This window comes from Misgurnus anguillicaudatus, chromosome 4, assembly GCF_027580225.2.
Source record: "Misgurnus anguillicaudatus chromosome 4, ASM2758022v2, whole genome shotgun sequence".
NCBI classification, from domain to species: domain Eukaryota; kingdom Metazoa; phylum Chordata; class Actinopteri; order Cypriniformes; family Cobitidae; genus Misgurnus; species Misgurnus anguillicaudatus.
The window spans coordinates 10728128-10745734 of NC_073340.2; the positions used below are offsets into that span (position 1 = coordinate 10728128).

General features: G+C 38.5%; 1 protein-coding gene across 2 annotated transcripts in view; it reads right to left on the bottom strand.

The window, feature by feature from the left end:
* ngfrb (nerve growth factor receptor b) overlaps positions 1 to 17607 on the bottom strand; it is a 61681-nt gene that overhangs the window by 19111 nt on the left and 24963 nt on the right. For both annotated transcript variants that reach the window (XM_055176405.2, XM_055176404.2), the window contains exon 3: positions 7447 to 7806. In XM_055176405.2, coding sequence (XP_055032380.2) covers positions 7447 to 7806 — 360 coding nt within the window. The remainder of the gene's footprint in view (positions 1 to 7446; positions 7807 to 17607) is intronic.

Below are 17607 nucleotides of genomic sequence, written 5' to 3' on the forward strand. Positions count from 1 at the left end.
ATTTGTGGCCCCTATTTATGCAATAATAACTTCTCAAGTCAATGAACTTCCATATTTGAATGTGAGTGATGTCATGCAGTTACACTCTTGCCCTGCAGAATTGTGGTTGAACCTTGACATCGGGGTTTTAGAGGGGAAGATTGTTTGATAAAAGAATAGATGCAAATTGTTCTCGACTGAAAGGATTCTTTCGGAAACTTTGGCACAGGCAAGCAAGGGAAATTCTTAGTGCGAAGCTGAAATTCCACACTGGGCATCCCAGAATTTCGATGATGTCATTTCAGTCACAATCACAGTTATATCCCAGAGAAAGAATGGGACAAAATCACTGGCCCAAAGTCTTAAAAAATGTTTAAGCCGGAAAACAAGCTTCATTTGGGTTGACGGATACTCAGACACGAGCCGACTCGTCACCTCTGTAAGCATCCCCCTGTACTCATGTCATAGGCCACATGCCAGACCAGTGCAGACAGCTGGAGGATGTGTAGCTGTTACAGTATGAATGGACACACTTCATTGTCTTAGGACGGAGGGAGCGGAAAAAGACAGAGAGCGAGATTGAATATTTGTGTCCACTATAGACAGACGTCTCAGTTTCAAGGCACACATTGTAGTAGGCAAAGAGAGAGGTCAAAGTTAAAGAGTCAACATGGGTGATGATAAATCTTTGGCTTTGGACGAGGGTAGACTGACCAATAAAGCTCTTCTATGTGCTTACACACATACGCACACACACAAGTCGAGTTGAGAGAGTACTTCATTGTCATATGGGCTTTTACAGATGGCCACCTTTAGTTGTATTGGAAAGCAAAGTTTGAGGATAATAGTATTAGAGCATTATACTATTATTTTGCTCATTTACGGTATATACACCTGTAAAAATGGCATCTAGATGATTTTGGTAACCTAGTAACCAACAGTAAATAAACCAAGGCATGCTTAGAAAACGGAGACATGCAAGTAGTTACAATTGGGCAAGTTACAAATATACTAGCAGTGCAGCTTGTAATTGCCAAAATGCTGACTTTTTGATGCAGGCTCTGGCAGCAAGGGCATTACGACAACTTCAAGACGCATATACGGGAAAGACAACGTCAGCTGATAGAGCTAGACAATCAATCTCATGGGTTTAATGTTTGCTACGTCAGAATTTATTTGGCAAATGCATTTCCATCTCCTATTATTCGCATAAGTCAAAAAACCCCTCAAGCAAGCATAAAAACAATTTGCGAATTAAAGGATTTTTATTTGAAATTTGGCGTTTCCATCACTCGTTTCTTATGTGATACTTCCAAATGTGCATAAAATCAGTGTGATGGAAACATAGCTACTGTTCATGCTTTTAATAATGACGTTACACGCCACTGTCATGCTGGCTTTTCCACCGACAGATACTGCCTCACAAGCGGCTATCTCCAATTACATCTGAGAAATACAAATGCGTCTCTAATCCAAATATCTAACATTATTTTACATGCCATTCTGTCTCTCTATGTGATCTTCTTTACATCTCTGTAGGTTCTGGTGAACGATCTAATGTGTCAAAGATTTTTGCACAGTTCTGTATAGGTTTTTTTAAAATCTGAAATTGATGCCACATTGGTTTGCCGTGAACAAGGATGTTTTACTTACTTGCTTTTATCAATTATTGTATGTTTATAAAACAAATTTACTACAATCACTTGTGACCCCTGACCTCTCACCTTCAACCAGAGGTCGGACGAGGTCAGCACACAGATAAACATCACAGGCCTACACATGTTAAGAAAAAACTCATACAAGCTACATAACTAATGTCTAATGAATGTTAATTGGGTTTATGTCAAATAAAATGTATAAGGCCAATAACTAAAGAATAAAGTTTAACCATATTTAACAAAATTTGGGGTTTGCTAACTCCCAAGCCAACTCAATAAGTAAAAGAGTGTCACAATATCAGTCTTTTTTGCTAATGCATGCAATACTTTTTATATCGCTCAAATTTAAGAGTTAGGGATTTAAACAAAGCCTCACACATATCTGAAACTGTGCTGAGCAAACCCACTTAAACCTTATAGCTCCATTTACTGTATTTCAAATGTGTTTACATGCAATACATACACATAACACTCCTACTCTTATAAAGTAATTCGATTATGAGACTTTAGCCTGGATTTCACAGGCATGGTCACAAATACGTAGACCAAACTAAGAACTAACTCACAATTTTTATTGAGGACGTTACATTATCATTCACATTGCAAACTATAAAAGAAAAGTCAGTCTTAAAAGTTAGTTAGTATAAAAGATTTTAGATTTTTTTGATTTTTAATAAGTAATTATAAACTTTCATATCTGAGTATGTATTATAATCTCTCCTATTTTTTAGGCATTAAATAATGGCGCAAATGCGAGTAAACTGACGCACGCAAATTTAATTACGTGATTCATTTAAATACTCTCCTTCTATTAATTTATAAAGGTCAGTCGCAAAAACATCTTCATGCCTTTTCAGCGCTAATTTTTGATTGTGTGTCTTTAGTAAATCCTGACAGTGTTTTTAACGGCAAAAAGTAATTTGAGCTGGCGCAAGCTGTTAGTAAATCTGTCCCTTAGGGCACACTCACATTATGCAAACCAAACCGCGCCCGGGCACGTTTGACCCCCGAAGCCTAGTTCGTTTGACTAGTGTGATCGCACTGTACCGTGCCCAAGCGCGGTTTGGTTAATCGCACCCTGGCCGGCTTGCAGAGGTGGGCTGAAGCGCGGTTTACTTGGGCTCAGGTGCGGAAGGATATAGTGAGAGCGCAATCACGCTTGGGCGCGATTCAAAAGGAGAGACGTCAATTGCGTGACCAGTCACCTTCATCTGCCTTCGTAAAAACCTTCTGATGTGCGCAGCAGGGTTACGTAAATGTCTTCGCTGCACACGCGATAACTAAGCAGTATGATGGCATGTGAGAGAGCTGTTTTTCATTGCGCACCAAACGACTCCGAATAAAAACACAGACTTAACATTACGATGGGCTCCAGTGTTAAGAGCGAGCTTTACTTCCTGTTTTCGCATCCTAATGGTAAATGGACTGCATTTATATAGCGCTTTCATAGACCAATGGCCATCCAAAGCGCCTGGACTCGGATCGATAAAAGTACAGTGTGAGTGCGTGCTTTTGGAGGGGGTAGGGAGGGGGGACAATCGCACTGGGGCACGGTTTGGTTGGGTTAACCGTGAGATTTTCACGGATTTAAGAGCAGTGAGATTTTCACAAAAACATGACTGACAAACAGAAGTTTACTGTTTACTTTCTCCAAAGCCCTAAATTGTTGTGTTTGCGAGGATACATGCAAAGACGGGAATTTTGACGCATATGTGTATTTAAGACCAATAAAGCGGCAAAGCAGTGGAGATGCACAGCTTGCGCGCTCCTCTCACACAAAAACAGTGCACGCATATAGCACTGTTGTTTGTGTTTCAATGACTTAAAATCACTTGTTTTAAAATTGGGATGCTTAAATACGTGTGCAAACATTTTCGTGACCACGCAGCAATGTGACGTGGGCACGTAACCTCGATAGAGACGAGAGTCCAAAATCTACCAAAATCTCTCTTGACAAATTTCTACCGGCTCATATCCATCGCCCACCCATAGTGAGTTAAAGTTCACATTGGCACACTTTAATATTTGATTTGTAGTATAAGCTAAATGTTAAAATAATTGTTACGTACACAATGCATTATTTTTTAATGTTTGCTAAGAAACATAAAAACCTAACCATTTGAATTTGAGCCAGACTAAATTAGCTGCTTTAACCTCTTAAACCCTGAGGACCCAGTCCCGGGGACAAAATTTCGTATTTTGACTCAAATAAAATATTCTTTTTATCTTTATTGGTCCATCATGGACCCCAGTAACACATATGAGATACTGTTTGAAAGCTTAGACTCTCTACTTTCTCCAGATATGCATCACTTTGAGAAATCTTTTACTGTAAGAAAGTTATTTACACTTAATTTACACTATCACCCCCCCCCCCCCATAATTTTTTATATGATTTAATATTCACATATTTCATATTTTTCAAGTATGACAAACATGGGCAAGTCTTATATCAACTGAAAGCTCTCATTCTCAGGAATAAGGCTACAGCGTTACTTTTGTTCTATTATATCAACACATATCCAACAATAGTTGAATGAATAATAAGGTAAAAAATCGTCTTTTGTAAACATATGGGAAAATTGAGTGTGGACTGCCTCAGATAGCACATATAGCCACAAATAATACACCATCTTTTCTCTTAGGTCCTACTCTAAAAAATGAGTCCATTCACAGCATTTTCTTAGGTTGTGTGCATGAATAATCCCTTGTTATTTATTATATGTGCAAAACAAAAAATTAATATTTATATGAAAAATGTATTTTTGGACACTTCAGTAAAATGAAAATAACTTTTGAATGCGACATGCTAAAGAGATCATTCTTTTTTTTGGTGTTTACTGTCTGCTGCTGGTAACAACCAGAACTGTTTGCAGTCTGCTAGAGCACCCAGAAGTTATACACTATCAGAGGCAGTATTTACAACATAAAAAAAGAAAATTTGGTGTTTCATCATATGAAAAACAACATAAATAACACTATTTGTCACAAACAGCAGCTTTTTATGTAACTTCAAAGGGTTTTCTTTAAAATGATATAAAGCAATTGCATTTATTCCACTGTATGTGGTTATGGGAGCACTTCAAATGTTTTTAGGCAGAAATTGTATACAAAAAGGGTATTATTCCTCCCATCAGTTGGAGTAAAATAACTTTTGCATAGATTATGATAGAGAAAAAAATCTTTTTTCCTCTGTAAGCTGGCAATTGCTGGAATCAAATAAAACTGTCTACAGGGAGCTGAGGCACTCAGGGCCAGAGTTATACACTTTTAAATAAAAACTTTAGAAAAAAAACATCAAAAAGCGCCTATTTATTTTTGTGTTTATTAGAGGACTGACATCACATACAACCATGTTTAGCACTTTCAACAGTGTTTTATGTAATTTCAAAGGGTTTCCTGTAAAATGATACCAAACATTTGTATGTAAACCTCTGCATGTGGGTATGGGAAGCTTTTGAAATTGGGTAGGACAAATCCAGGCGAAAATCCCCAAAATAGCTTCAGGGTGGAAGAAGTTAAAACAGATACTCTTTTCTGCTTTCAGCTATCTTTGTCAAGACAACATTCATAGGTTGAGAATCCGGGACACCATAACAGTTTTTTCCAGACTTGCAGTTTGTGGCAGAACATTTGCGACGTGCACGTCCGCATTATATATGCTTAAATGCAATTTCAGTGAGGCTCAGCGGAGCGCCGTCGACTGACGCCGCGGGTGTTTGTACAGAAACTGTCATGTGAGACAGAGGTAGTTATAAACGCGATGTGCAAACAACTGTTTGTGGTGGCCAATTTTAATTTTGTGGCGGACTGATAAATAAATAAATGGGAATGTACATCAACGCTCTCACTTGTATGATGTCACAGCAGTAGGCAGCGCAAATATAACGACACGCCTATAATCCCTCCCACTCCGAAGTGTTACTAAACTCGATGAAAAAGCAAACCACGCCAAAGTGAAATGAGCTGACCCGACCCAAACTAAACTAAACCGTGGGGTACTATGCAATGGAAAAGCGCCAATAGACGTTATGCAATCCCTACCCCCTTAACCCTAACCCCATCCATAACCCAATTCTAACCCAAACCCCAACAAGTCTTAACCTTCAAACAGCCCTTCAAAGGGATGACAAAAAGTGAGGACTGGCCAAAAGGTCCTATTTTTACTCTCTTTGACACACTACTCTGAATCCTTACTGTTGCTGTTTTTGAATGAGGACCACCTAAACTCTTCTTAGCCTACAACTATTTTGTTTTCATTTTTTTCTTGCACAGCCTTGCATTTCTAGTTTCTTGCTTTTGCATACATATGAATGGATAAAAACGGAGTGCAAGAATTTAGTGTGACATCCTATAAAGTATAGCTTGGAACAAATACACTGTAAAAAGTGAAAAGTTGGATCAACTTAAAAAATTACAATTGGTAACACCTAAAAAATGAAGTTGTTTCAACTTACATTTTTATCCTAAAGTAAAACGAAAGTGAAAATGTAAGTTGAAATTTTTTTAATTTTAGGTGTTAGCAATTAAAGTAATTTTTAAAGTTGATCCAACTTTTAACAGTCTATGTTTCTTGCAATGCCGCAATGACAATACAAAACACTGTTGTACCACTCTTTTAGGGCAGAACCTGGGCTGAAAAGAAATGGTCCCTAGCCATCACTGGGGCGGTACCCTTTCAAAACGTACATGACTGCAACTAAAGAGTTTATTTTACTACAGCAGAGGTTCCTATTGTTGCCAAAGAGTGCATATTAGTACCACAAAAGGTACATATTTGTACTAAGTGCACCTATTTCATTGCTAAAAAAGAACGTTATTTTGTGTATTTGGTATAATACAGTGTGCTAATGATCAAAAAGCCAGATTCTGTTTGAACCTTTTGGCGGTTTAGAGAGTGTTGTTGGTGTGCACTTTACACAACTATTTGCAGGCTACGTGTGCCACATTCCAAAACTCTTTCAGCAATACTTAAACGGTCAAGGAGGTTAACTGGAAAAGCCATGCTGGTTAAAATCTTCACCAGCCAATGTAAGTTTTACCGGTAAAAACTATGGCTAAAATGACCGGCATAAACCAGTTTGAACAAGTAAATTTAGCAGGAAAGATCTCAAACCAGACTAAAATTTATTACAGCGTCTGCAACTAGTTGAAGCACGCTTCAGAAGTGTGCCGACAACAAAAGCGGCGTGATATACATGCTGCCAGCTGGCTACGGTCTTCTAGTTGCAAACTTAAAACATGAAAGGATGAGCCTCAGTCATGCAGTGTATACATGGCTTTAGATTTTAAATCTTGTGTTGTGTATTGGAAGATTGTAAACACATACGCAGCATTTGTGCTGAAAGCTATTTGCACATAATAATTCTTCATCTTGAAGGCCAGTTCTGTATGCTAGGTTGTGAAGGATACGGCAGGATCCTGTAAACTGACATGCTGGTAGAGCATTGATCTGTGATTATTTCATGCAACATATGAATGCATATGAAAGCTGGTTGTGACTCGCCCTCATTCTTTTATCATTTGATTTTATGTATCACTTGAAAATGAACAAAATTGGCATTAACACCTAGAGTAGCACTGCCCTAGCAACCACCCAGCACGCCCTGGCAACCGTACACAGCATGCAAAGCTGCTTGAAACGCCTCTAGCATCATGGCAACAACATTTGCAAGTATTAAACAGACATCAGGAAATGATGACAACTTACAACAGGTTGAGCTATTTGTAACATCGCTCAGTTTGCATTGATGGTAACCTGCCTTGTTATTAATCATTTGCAATTTGCATTTGAAATTTTGGCTCCTACCTTGGCAGACAGCATCGCTGACAGGAGTGCAGCTTTTCAGCTCTATATCGGGCTGCTCACAGACTGTGCAGGGCATGCACGGGTCAAGAGATGTTTCCTGATCTGAGAACGTTTCATCCATGCACTCCTCACATATGGTGTCACGGTCATAGTTACAGCGACTCAACACCCCCTGACCCACAGGACACACTGTACAGTGCTCGCAGCGGCTTGTGACGCTGCTGAAGAAGTAGCCATAGTTGCAGACGCAGTAAGCGTCGTTGGAGTCAGTGCAGGGTGTCAACATCCGCATGAGATCGGGACAGGGCGTGCATGGCTGGCATTTCTCTTGGTGGCTGAAGTTCTCAGAGAACGTCTCACCTGAAAGTGAAAAAAGAAAATGTTTTTAAAAACACAGACGTTGCTGTTACTTTCTAAAAGTTTACCTCTCAAAAAAATTATGGTTTTATATTTCTGACAATGATGTCACCAAAGTTTTCTGACCATGTTTTCAAATTAAGATTTGCTAATTGGCTCCATTATGTTTACACAAGGCATTTAAAATCGAAGAGTCAAGTTTTCTTGAAAATTAGCATTTTTATCAGGCTCTTTTGTTTTGGATCAGTTATTTCACTTTAATTGCAATGCAAAGGTTAAGTCAGTAATTGAAATGCCTTATTTTCACAAATGTCACTTAGTTATTTCATTGGTATTTAACAAATTTGACTGTCTTTTGCTGCAAAACCCTCTAAGTAAATTTGCAAAAACCTCCACTTCGTACATTGTGAACAATTGCAAAATCACTAAAGATGCAGCTAGAATTCAGAATGTAAAACTGACGAAACTGAGGCACACATTATGGGGTGCTGTGATGCATGTGGCTGCCACATTCGTGTCGTATTCAGGCCCAAGTACTCACAAGAGACCTAAGATTTAATGTGGTCAATGGTCATTTTACATTCGCCTTCCGTGCACTTAGGGCACGCTCATATTATACCTAACCCAACCAAACCATGCAGAGTGCGATTGTCCCCCCCTTCCCCCAGAAGCACACACTCACACTTTACTTTGAGCAGTCCGAGCTTAGGCATGCTTTCGTCATGAGGATGAAAACTGTCGATCGTAATTTTTTATTCTGAGACGTTTGGTGCGCGACACACAGCCCCCTCACATGCCTTTCATATTGCTTAGTTGTCGCGTGTGCAGCTCACCCATTCATGTAACCCTGCTGCACACATCAGAAGGTTTTTACAAGGCAGATGAAGGTGAGTGGTTGCAAAGTTTACGTCTCTCCTTGTGATCAGTGCTCTGGCGCGATTTGTGAACATACTGCACGTCCCGCGCCTAGACCACCTCTGTAAGCCGGCCAGAGCGCAATTAACCAAACCGTGCCCAGGCACGGTACAGAGCGATCACACTAGTCAAACGAATCAGGCTTTGAGGGTCAAACACACTTGGGATAGGTTTGGTTAGGATAATGTGAACACGCCCTTACTGTACTTTCACACCACCGCCGACTTAAACTTCCAAAGTTGCTGTAAGTCATTCATTTACAATAGCAGCTGGCTTCTCTCTGCTGCAAGGAAGGAGCGTCAAATCCATTAGCATCGCGTTTTGAGCGACCAGTGCATAAATCAGAAAGTTTAAAGAAGCTCAACTTTATGGTAATGAGCTATGACGTGGTTCAGTGGCAAGCAGCAACAAAACGCCAGTAACCAATCAGAATATAGCCTAGACGTTCTTCGCTGGCTGATTCCGAAAAAACATAGTTGTAAACTTTCATTCCTACCAAAACGTTAGTTCGGAGAAAACAGACTTCAGAGCAGCCAAAGCGTCAACAAGCTTCCTCGTACTTTTTGACAAGCGTCCTTGACCGGGCGGCCTGAGCTTCTTTGGAAGCTCAAGTCAGCGGCGGCGGTGTGAATGTACAGTAAGAGAACGTTGCTGAACAATCTATGTGGTGGTTAAAGGTGCAGTGTGTACATTTTTGTGGCATCTAGTGGTGAGGTTGCGCATTGCAACCAACGGCATAGTCCACTGCTCACCCCTCACTTTTGAAACCAATAGAGAAGCTACGTTAGCCGCCACGGGACAAACATGTCATCGTCGGAGACCAATTCATTTCATTTGGTTCGGACAAAAAGCAAAAAATTATACGTTGTAGCTTTTTTAGCAGTTTTGGTTCCTTTTCACACCACACTGAGTGCTCTGACCCGCACCAGTTGAAACGAAACAAAATTCAGTCATGTGATAACATCCACATCACTCATTGCAACTCATTCACCCCCTTGCAACTCCAGGTATGTCCGCGATCTGTCATTGTGCTTATATTAATAATAGAAAGTGTCAACAAACACTTCCTCATCCGATAATGCACTGTGCAGCTGACTACGGCAGCTGGTTTAGTCCGGTTAAATCTCGGATCGTGTTCTCACCACAAACGGTTCTCACCTCTTTAAGGTGGTCTCGGTCCGCTTGTTTGGTCCACTTTGGTGCGCACCAGAGTTCAATTGCTGCATTCTCACCTGCCCAAACGAACCGCACCAACTTAGCAATCGAACCCTGGTGCGATTCAATCGAACTAAACAAGGCAGGTGTGAAAACACCCTTAGTAAAAAAAAAGGTTGTCCATTAAGGGCTTCTGTAGAAACATGGCGGCACAAAATGGCGACTTTCATGTAAGGGGACCCTCTGTGTATGTAGATAAAAACATCTCATTCTAAGGTAATAAAAACATAACGGCTTATAAAGAAAGGTCTTTACACACCCCTCATACAGTGTTGGGGTAGTTACTCAAAAAATGTAATTAGTTACTAGTTACTAGTTACTTCTTAAAATTGTAATGAGATTACTTTACTAGTTACTGCATTTGAAAAGTAACTTCACTACTTATTACTTTACTTTCCTTTTTCTTAATTTACCACATAGATACATGGACATGGTTTAGGCGGGGTCGGCTGATGATGAGTGACTACTTTAAATGACCGGCCAGGGCTCTAGACTAACTTTTTGCACTGGTTGCACTGGTGCGCCTAACATTTTTTCTTAGGTGCACCAGCACAAAAGTTAGGTGCACCCTAATTTTTGACCCCATCGGATTTATAGTTCGCCCAAAAATTAAAATTCTGTATAATTTATTTGTAAATCAGGTTTGTAACTCTCATTTTGTTACAAACCTGTATAAATGCCTTTGTTCTGGTGAACATGATTGAAAATATTTTGAGTGGTGTTTGTGGCCAAGCCATTCATGGGCCTCATTCACTTCCATAGTATTATTTTTTCATACTGTGGGGGTGAATGGGGCTCATGCTTGGTTTGGTTGTTAACATTTCTCAAGATATGTTGCTTCGTGTTTATCAGAACAAAGATATGCAGGTTTGTAACAAAATGAGGGAGAATTAATGATGACAGAATTTTTTCTTTTTGGGTGAACTGTCCCTTTAACACCGCAAGTTTAGCGCCCATTGTGGTTTCATACAGAATATAAACATGTAGGCTATTTTATAATTTTCATGTTGTCATTCCATTTTCCTTATACGAGTCATGCACAGTCCTGTTTGATAACCCGCATCCGCGCGATTAAAATAACAGTTGACCCGTTATCCGACATCAGCATCAATTTATTTCATACCCGTTTTACATAAAGACTGCGACCGGCCGCACCGCAAATCGTGATGTAAGTAGAAACCTTTAAAGATCTTCATGCAGAACATTGACAGAAATAAGCACAGGACCATGACTGTTCAATTATATTATCATTTAATGTGAAACTTTGTGAGGGTCGGCTGATTGACAGCTGAGCGGACAGCAGTGTTTGAACACTCATAAGCGCTGCGCTTATATTTATTATTACCTTATAAATTGATGATATGATTGCAGTGATTCCAAAGGGATGTCCAAAAAAACTCAAGTAGAATGTTAAATGTTTAAAGTTTAATGTCTCTTTCTCGCTGCCCTGTGTAAACCCACGCGGGTGATGGCAAACGCGTGAGGAGCTTGCATTTTGCATTACCTTAAATTACCTTAAATTATGGTCATACAAATAAAAGTAAAACAACATTCAAAACTGTAATGAGTAAATTTATTTATGTAAAGTTACACTCGCAATAATAACAAAACTTTGTGCTTTTTTAAATAGGTAAAAAGTGTTTTGTGCTGCATCGGTTTGGGAGCACGTAACACAAAAAATAAACTCATATAGGCTATAGGCTACTTTTGAATTCGTTTTGTTAATTTGCTAATTATTTAAGGGAAACACATTTCATATAGGCTTATTTATTTTAGCCTATTATTTTTTCACCAAAGAAAGACGTAATCATCACGTTCTATTCATTTTAATGCTTTTTGCGCATAAACTAAACCCTTGGGGGAATTATTTATAAATGAATCAACAACGCAAATCAAGGAATTAACTTATTTCTCTATTTAAGACAGTCTGGCAGGGCGTTAACAGCGATACATCAAACACCGAAAAGTTTATAGGATTAGATTTGGAAGTAAGATTATGTAGAAAACAGCGGTCCTGACTCCTGGCTTTTTTCTATAAATTGAGCGCACGCGATATTGCTGTTCGGGTTACGTTCAATTAATTTCTTTAAAAGAATTATGCTCTGGCTCTGACTCGATTGAGGTTCATTAACTTACCTAATTCCGTCTTCGGGTCGGACCTCTCGATCCCTGACCGACCGGTAAGTTAAGCAGGATCTTTCGCCACAAGTGTTGTATTGCCATGCTGGGCTTACAAATGCTCAGACAGGTTGCTCATCGCGTTGTCAGCAGTTGAAAGACACTTGTCGTGTGGGCATAGTGTGCATTTCACACGAATATTTTTGTCCTTTCGAGCAATACGCTGAAAGTAATGTGAATATCGCCCCAGTGGCTGAAACCCTCCGTCTTCATATCCCGCTCCCCTTTGCACCAGCAGCTCCGTCAAATCAATATCTATGGCAACGGCACACGTACAGGGACACGCATGCACGCACCACTTAAACAGACAGAACTTTACACCCAGGCAAACACTGCTTGGGTAACGCAGGAAAGCGCGTTCCTATAGTCTAGTAAAGTAGTGTAGTTACCAATATTATTAGTGTAATGCGTTACTTTACTTCGTTACCCAAAAAAGTAATGTAGTTACTGTAATCTGTTACTTTGTAACTCGTTACCCCCAACACTGCCCTCATAATATAGTTTTGTATATTATTTTGCATTCCTGTAAAGAGATTCTTCTAAAAATTACACACTGCACCTTTAATGTATTCTGCCAACATATCGGTATTTCTGAATTGCCTGAGGCAGAGATTAATCAGATATGAAGCGAACACATTTGATGAATGACGGATAATATATGCCGAGTGCATTCGGTTAATATCATTATCTCATTTCTGACTGAGATGGCGTTTAGCAGCTTTTGCATCTGAGCTCCTTAATTGTTCAGAGAGTTACAGTGCACATATAAAAACAAATGTTGTGCGATGCAATAATATTTGCTTGTTTTCTTGTATAGTATTTGCTTGTTACCATTAGCCATTTTTCCATGAGTAGTCAACTTTGTAAAACAACATTTACCGTATCCCTGAAACAAAAGCCGATGGAAAGCCATTGGAAAATCAATGTATGTTGCACTGAATTATATTTTGAGAATCTATGGGTTGAGTACCGTATGTAAGTTAGGCATCTATGAGCTGCAGAGTAATAATAAATTATAATATTAATATTGCAAAGAGTGGAGAAAGAAAATATAAATGCTCCACGCTTATGGTATTATATTCCAATCCTCTGTCCTATTCAGATATATTAGTAGATAGGATAGAAGTCTAGCTATCAATAAATTATTCAAGAAGCTATTTTGTCCATGAGTGCACGTGTGGGTGTGTGATAGAGAGACACCACAATCTTTGTAAGCAGCCCCCATGCACTTTGCCCTCATATCCCACACCATATCAGGTCTCTCGGTATAATATATGCCATTGGTGGGGTATTCAAAAAGTGACCTGACACAGAGAGTGAGTAAGTAAGAAAGAAAGAAAGAGAGATAACAGGCTAATGCCATTCGTATCTTTAGATCTATGCATCAAATTGGATGAGATGTTATTATGTCTTTGTTCTGGACAAATAGAGTCGCACCCATTAGGGCTTCTCTTACTCCCCTGTGTGCTGGTGTTGCTAATGGTCCTAATGATAAGGGGGTAATGTGTTGGCTTCTAGGGGGCTTGTTATAAGGGGCTTTATTTAGGAGATGGGGTGATGGGTAATCTGTGCATTTCCTGCAGATGAAACTCGTCTGCTCTTCTCATCTTTGTTCTCTGAGATCCATTAGCATAATGCCAGCCATCAATAATGCATGTCTGTGCATTAAAACAGACGGACTGAGTTTGTGTGTGTGTGTGTACAGTATTTTGAACTGTACAGTATGAGAGTGTGTGTGTAAATCAACATTAGTACAGTAAAGTGCTCACGTAAGATTCTGTCAATGGCTTCTGTTTATCAATATCCAAAAAAGCTACACTGACATCTTTTTTCAAATTCGAATGAACTGCAAGAGACTGGTGGGTACGGAGATAGTAATAAATTGTAGGATTGTTTGTCCCGCCTTTTAGTTAACACAGCCAATTCACTTTTTGATACTGTTTGTTTGCATTAATTGGATAAGTCTTAAAATACAGTTTTTAAAAATAAAAGGTATCATTTTATAAAATTTTATTAATAATTGAACATATGTTAAAATGCAATTTTGACCTACAGTACAAATTGATCACTTGATTAGGTATTTTATTGACATACTAACTTAGATAACAAAGTGTATAAAACTAACCTATACACCGACAGGCTTTATAAACATTTTGATGTAAACAATTTCAAAATACCCAAATAAGAGCAGTCTGGCAAATATAATGTTCAATTTGAAGCAGGAATAGCTGAAGATTTTAATAAAACTGTACTTAATAAAATCAAGAAACAAAACAGATGATACTTTAAAAATATCTGACATGTGCATATGTGTAGCATTCAGGAAACCGAAACAAGAACTTCATTCACCACAAGATCACAAGAGTACCCTGAAGTTAAAGGATTAGTACATTTTCCAGAAAAATCCAGATAATTTACTCTCCACCATGTCATCCAAAATGTTGATGTCTTTCTTTGTTCAGTCGAGAAGAAATTATGTTTTTTGAAGAAAACATTGCAGAATTTTTCTAATTTTAATGGACTTTAATAGAACCCAACATTTAATACTTAACTCAACACTTAACAGTTTTTTTCAACGGAGTTTCAAAGGACTATAAACGATTCCAAACGAGGCATAAGGGTCTTATCTAGCGAAACGATTGTCATTTTTGACAATAAAAAAAACAAATATACACTTTTAAAGCACAACTTCTTGTCGTGTAGATCCGGTCGTGATGTGCCAGCTGACCCCACTACGTCACCGCAATACGTCATGACGTCAAGAGGTCACAGAGGACGAACGCGAAACTCCGCCCCAGTGTTTACAAGCGTCTTGAAAGAGGACCGTTCCTACGTTGTTGTATGTCAACTGATACTAATTAATGTCTTTGTGGCAGTTTATTGTTTAAAATGGTCCGCAAATGTGCGTTTTATATATGTAACACGTGACCTTCCTACGTCACTACAAATTTACGTTAGGTCGCGCTGGACCGGACCTTGACGGAAAGTTGTGGTTTAAAAGTATATATTTTTTATTTTTTTTGTCAAAAATGATAATCGTTTCACTAGATAAGACCCTTATGCCTCGTTTGGGATTGTTTATAGTCCTTTGAAACCCCGTTGAAAAAAACTGTTAAGTGTTGAGTAAAGTATTAAATGTTGGGTTCTATTAAAGTCCATTAAAATTAGAAAAATTCTGCAATGTTTTCTTCAAAAAACATAATTTCTTCTGGACTGAACAAAGAAAGACATCAACATTTTGGATGACATGGTGGTGAGTAAATTATCTGGATTTTTCTTTTAAGAAAATGGAATATTCCTTTAAATTCTGATCTGTTACTCTGATGTGATACAAACACATTTAACATTGAACACTGAACGTGTATTCAAGTTACAATCTATCTAAATGCAAATATTTAAATATTCTTAAATCAAGATGTATTTTCTTGATAAGCAAAATGAACGAAGAAAAAAAGTCTAGTTTTTAGACAAAAAAAATCATCAAATTTAAGTAAATTTATGTTTATGTTTTAAAATCTGCCAGTGGGGTAAGAAAAAAATCTTTTTTCTTAAACACATAATTCAAGAAAAAGTCCAGAAATATTTTGTTACCACATTGGCAGTGAAGCACATCAACTGTATATTTTTTTCTCTAAAAACTAGACTCTTAGGTCATTTTGCTCATCAAGAAAATACATTTTGTTTTACAATTTTGTAGATATTTGTACTGAAAAACAAGACGGGGTTAATGGATGCTCCCGGCCAAGCCGTCTAGCTGACGCCATCAGAGGATTGTACTTTAGGAGTACTAAAGACTGCTGCTGTTACGCCTGTACCAAAGAAAGATAATGTTCCTGTGGATGATTTTAACAATTATCGTCCCATTTCCAATCTTCCTTGTTTGGCAAAAGTACTTGAGCGGGTTGTTGCCTCTCAACTCCGTAATCATCTTATAACTAATAACCTCTTTGAACCCTTTCAGTCAGGTTTTCGTAAATTTCACAGCACTGAAACGGCATTGGTCAAAGTTGCCAATGACTTGATAATGGCCGCCGATTCTGGAGCTACCTCACTTCTCATTCTTTTGGACCTTAAAGCAGCCTTCGATACTGTGGACCATGGTCTATTACTTTCCCGTTTTTCGGGATGTCCGGGACAGTTTTGGACTGGTTTAAATCCTATTTTACCGACTGTTCCCATTTTGTTTCGATGGGTGGCTTTAGCTCTGACACTTGCTCGGTGCTCACTGGTGTCCCTCAGGGATCAGTTTTAGGCCCTCTACTTTTTAATATATTTTTTAAATAAATAACTTGCACTGACACATTGTTTATAATAAACACTGCAATATTCCATTAAAAAAATAAAAATGGTCAGTTTTGATATCATGGGTACTTTAAACACTGTTATCCTCTCATAACAATTCAGTGTATTTGAGGTGGTCCTGCATATAGACATTTAATGAAGAAGTGAATTAGATATCAAATCAACTATATACTGCAGCTAATGTGAGTCATGAATTCTGGACAGTAAAGTGATGGGAACTTGTGACAATTGTACTGTAAGTAAACAGAATGTAGATCTCCCTGAGGGCTACAGATATAGTTGTTGTAATTTACTGGGTGGGGCTCATCAGATTTGCATAGCCAACAACAAAACAGGACTGTTGATATTGTAGTACGGTGATGATTTTATTTCATTTATCTCAGTGCTAAAAATGTTTTTGATACTAAAATACATTATTAATGTTGTCTCTGCAGAATTGGAAGAGTCATTATAGTATTAGTAGACTGTATCTGTAATATCAACAAACACTATATTGTGATGATCTCTCAACTAGATATTTACTTTCTACTGTATAGCCCTCTTTGCATAGACATTACAGAAAATACATGGAAAATGCATCCTGGATTTGTCCGGGATCATTTGATTTTTGGTTAATTCACACTTCCAATTATTTTCCGGAATCTGTGTACGCGTTCCCACATATGCTGTAAAGATCCAGTAAAGACACATGACGTATTAAAAAACCTGCACTTGCAAGTTCACTTATTATCTATTATTTCTCTCTCCAGAAACCACTCGCGTGTTTATGATAAGACTATAAAGAGCGTGTGACGCACCGTTCTAGTATGCTGGTAAATGATCTCAGCTTCAGTGTGGAAAGTGACAAGCTCCCTGATCTCTGCTTTATTTCATTGATCTGCATGTAAATCCCTCATTTTAAAGAGCTAAACCATAACTTGTTGCGATGACACGTGCATCCTCACTACGGCATGCCCCTTATGGCATTGTTTCTGCATCTTGTTCCCACAGAGAGCTTTCCAGGAATGTTATGGGAATGTTACTATGTCCTCTTTCCGGAGGCGATCCCGGAACATTTATGGGACATGTTTGCGTTCAAACAGAAGTTATTTTACGGGTATTTTCTGGGACCAAAATGCTGTGTGAATGAGGTTTGTAAGTAACTTGACTATTACTAACTTATTCTACTAACTTTAACCCCTTCCCTGACCCTCA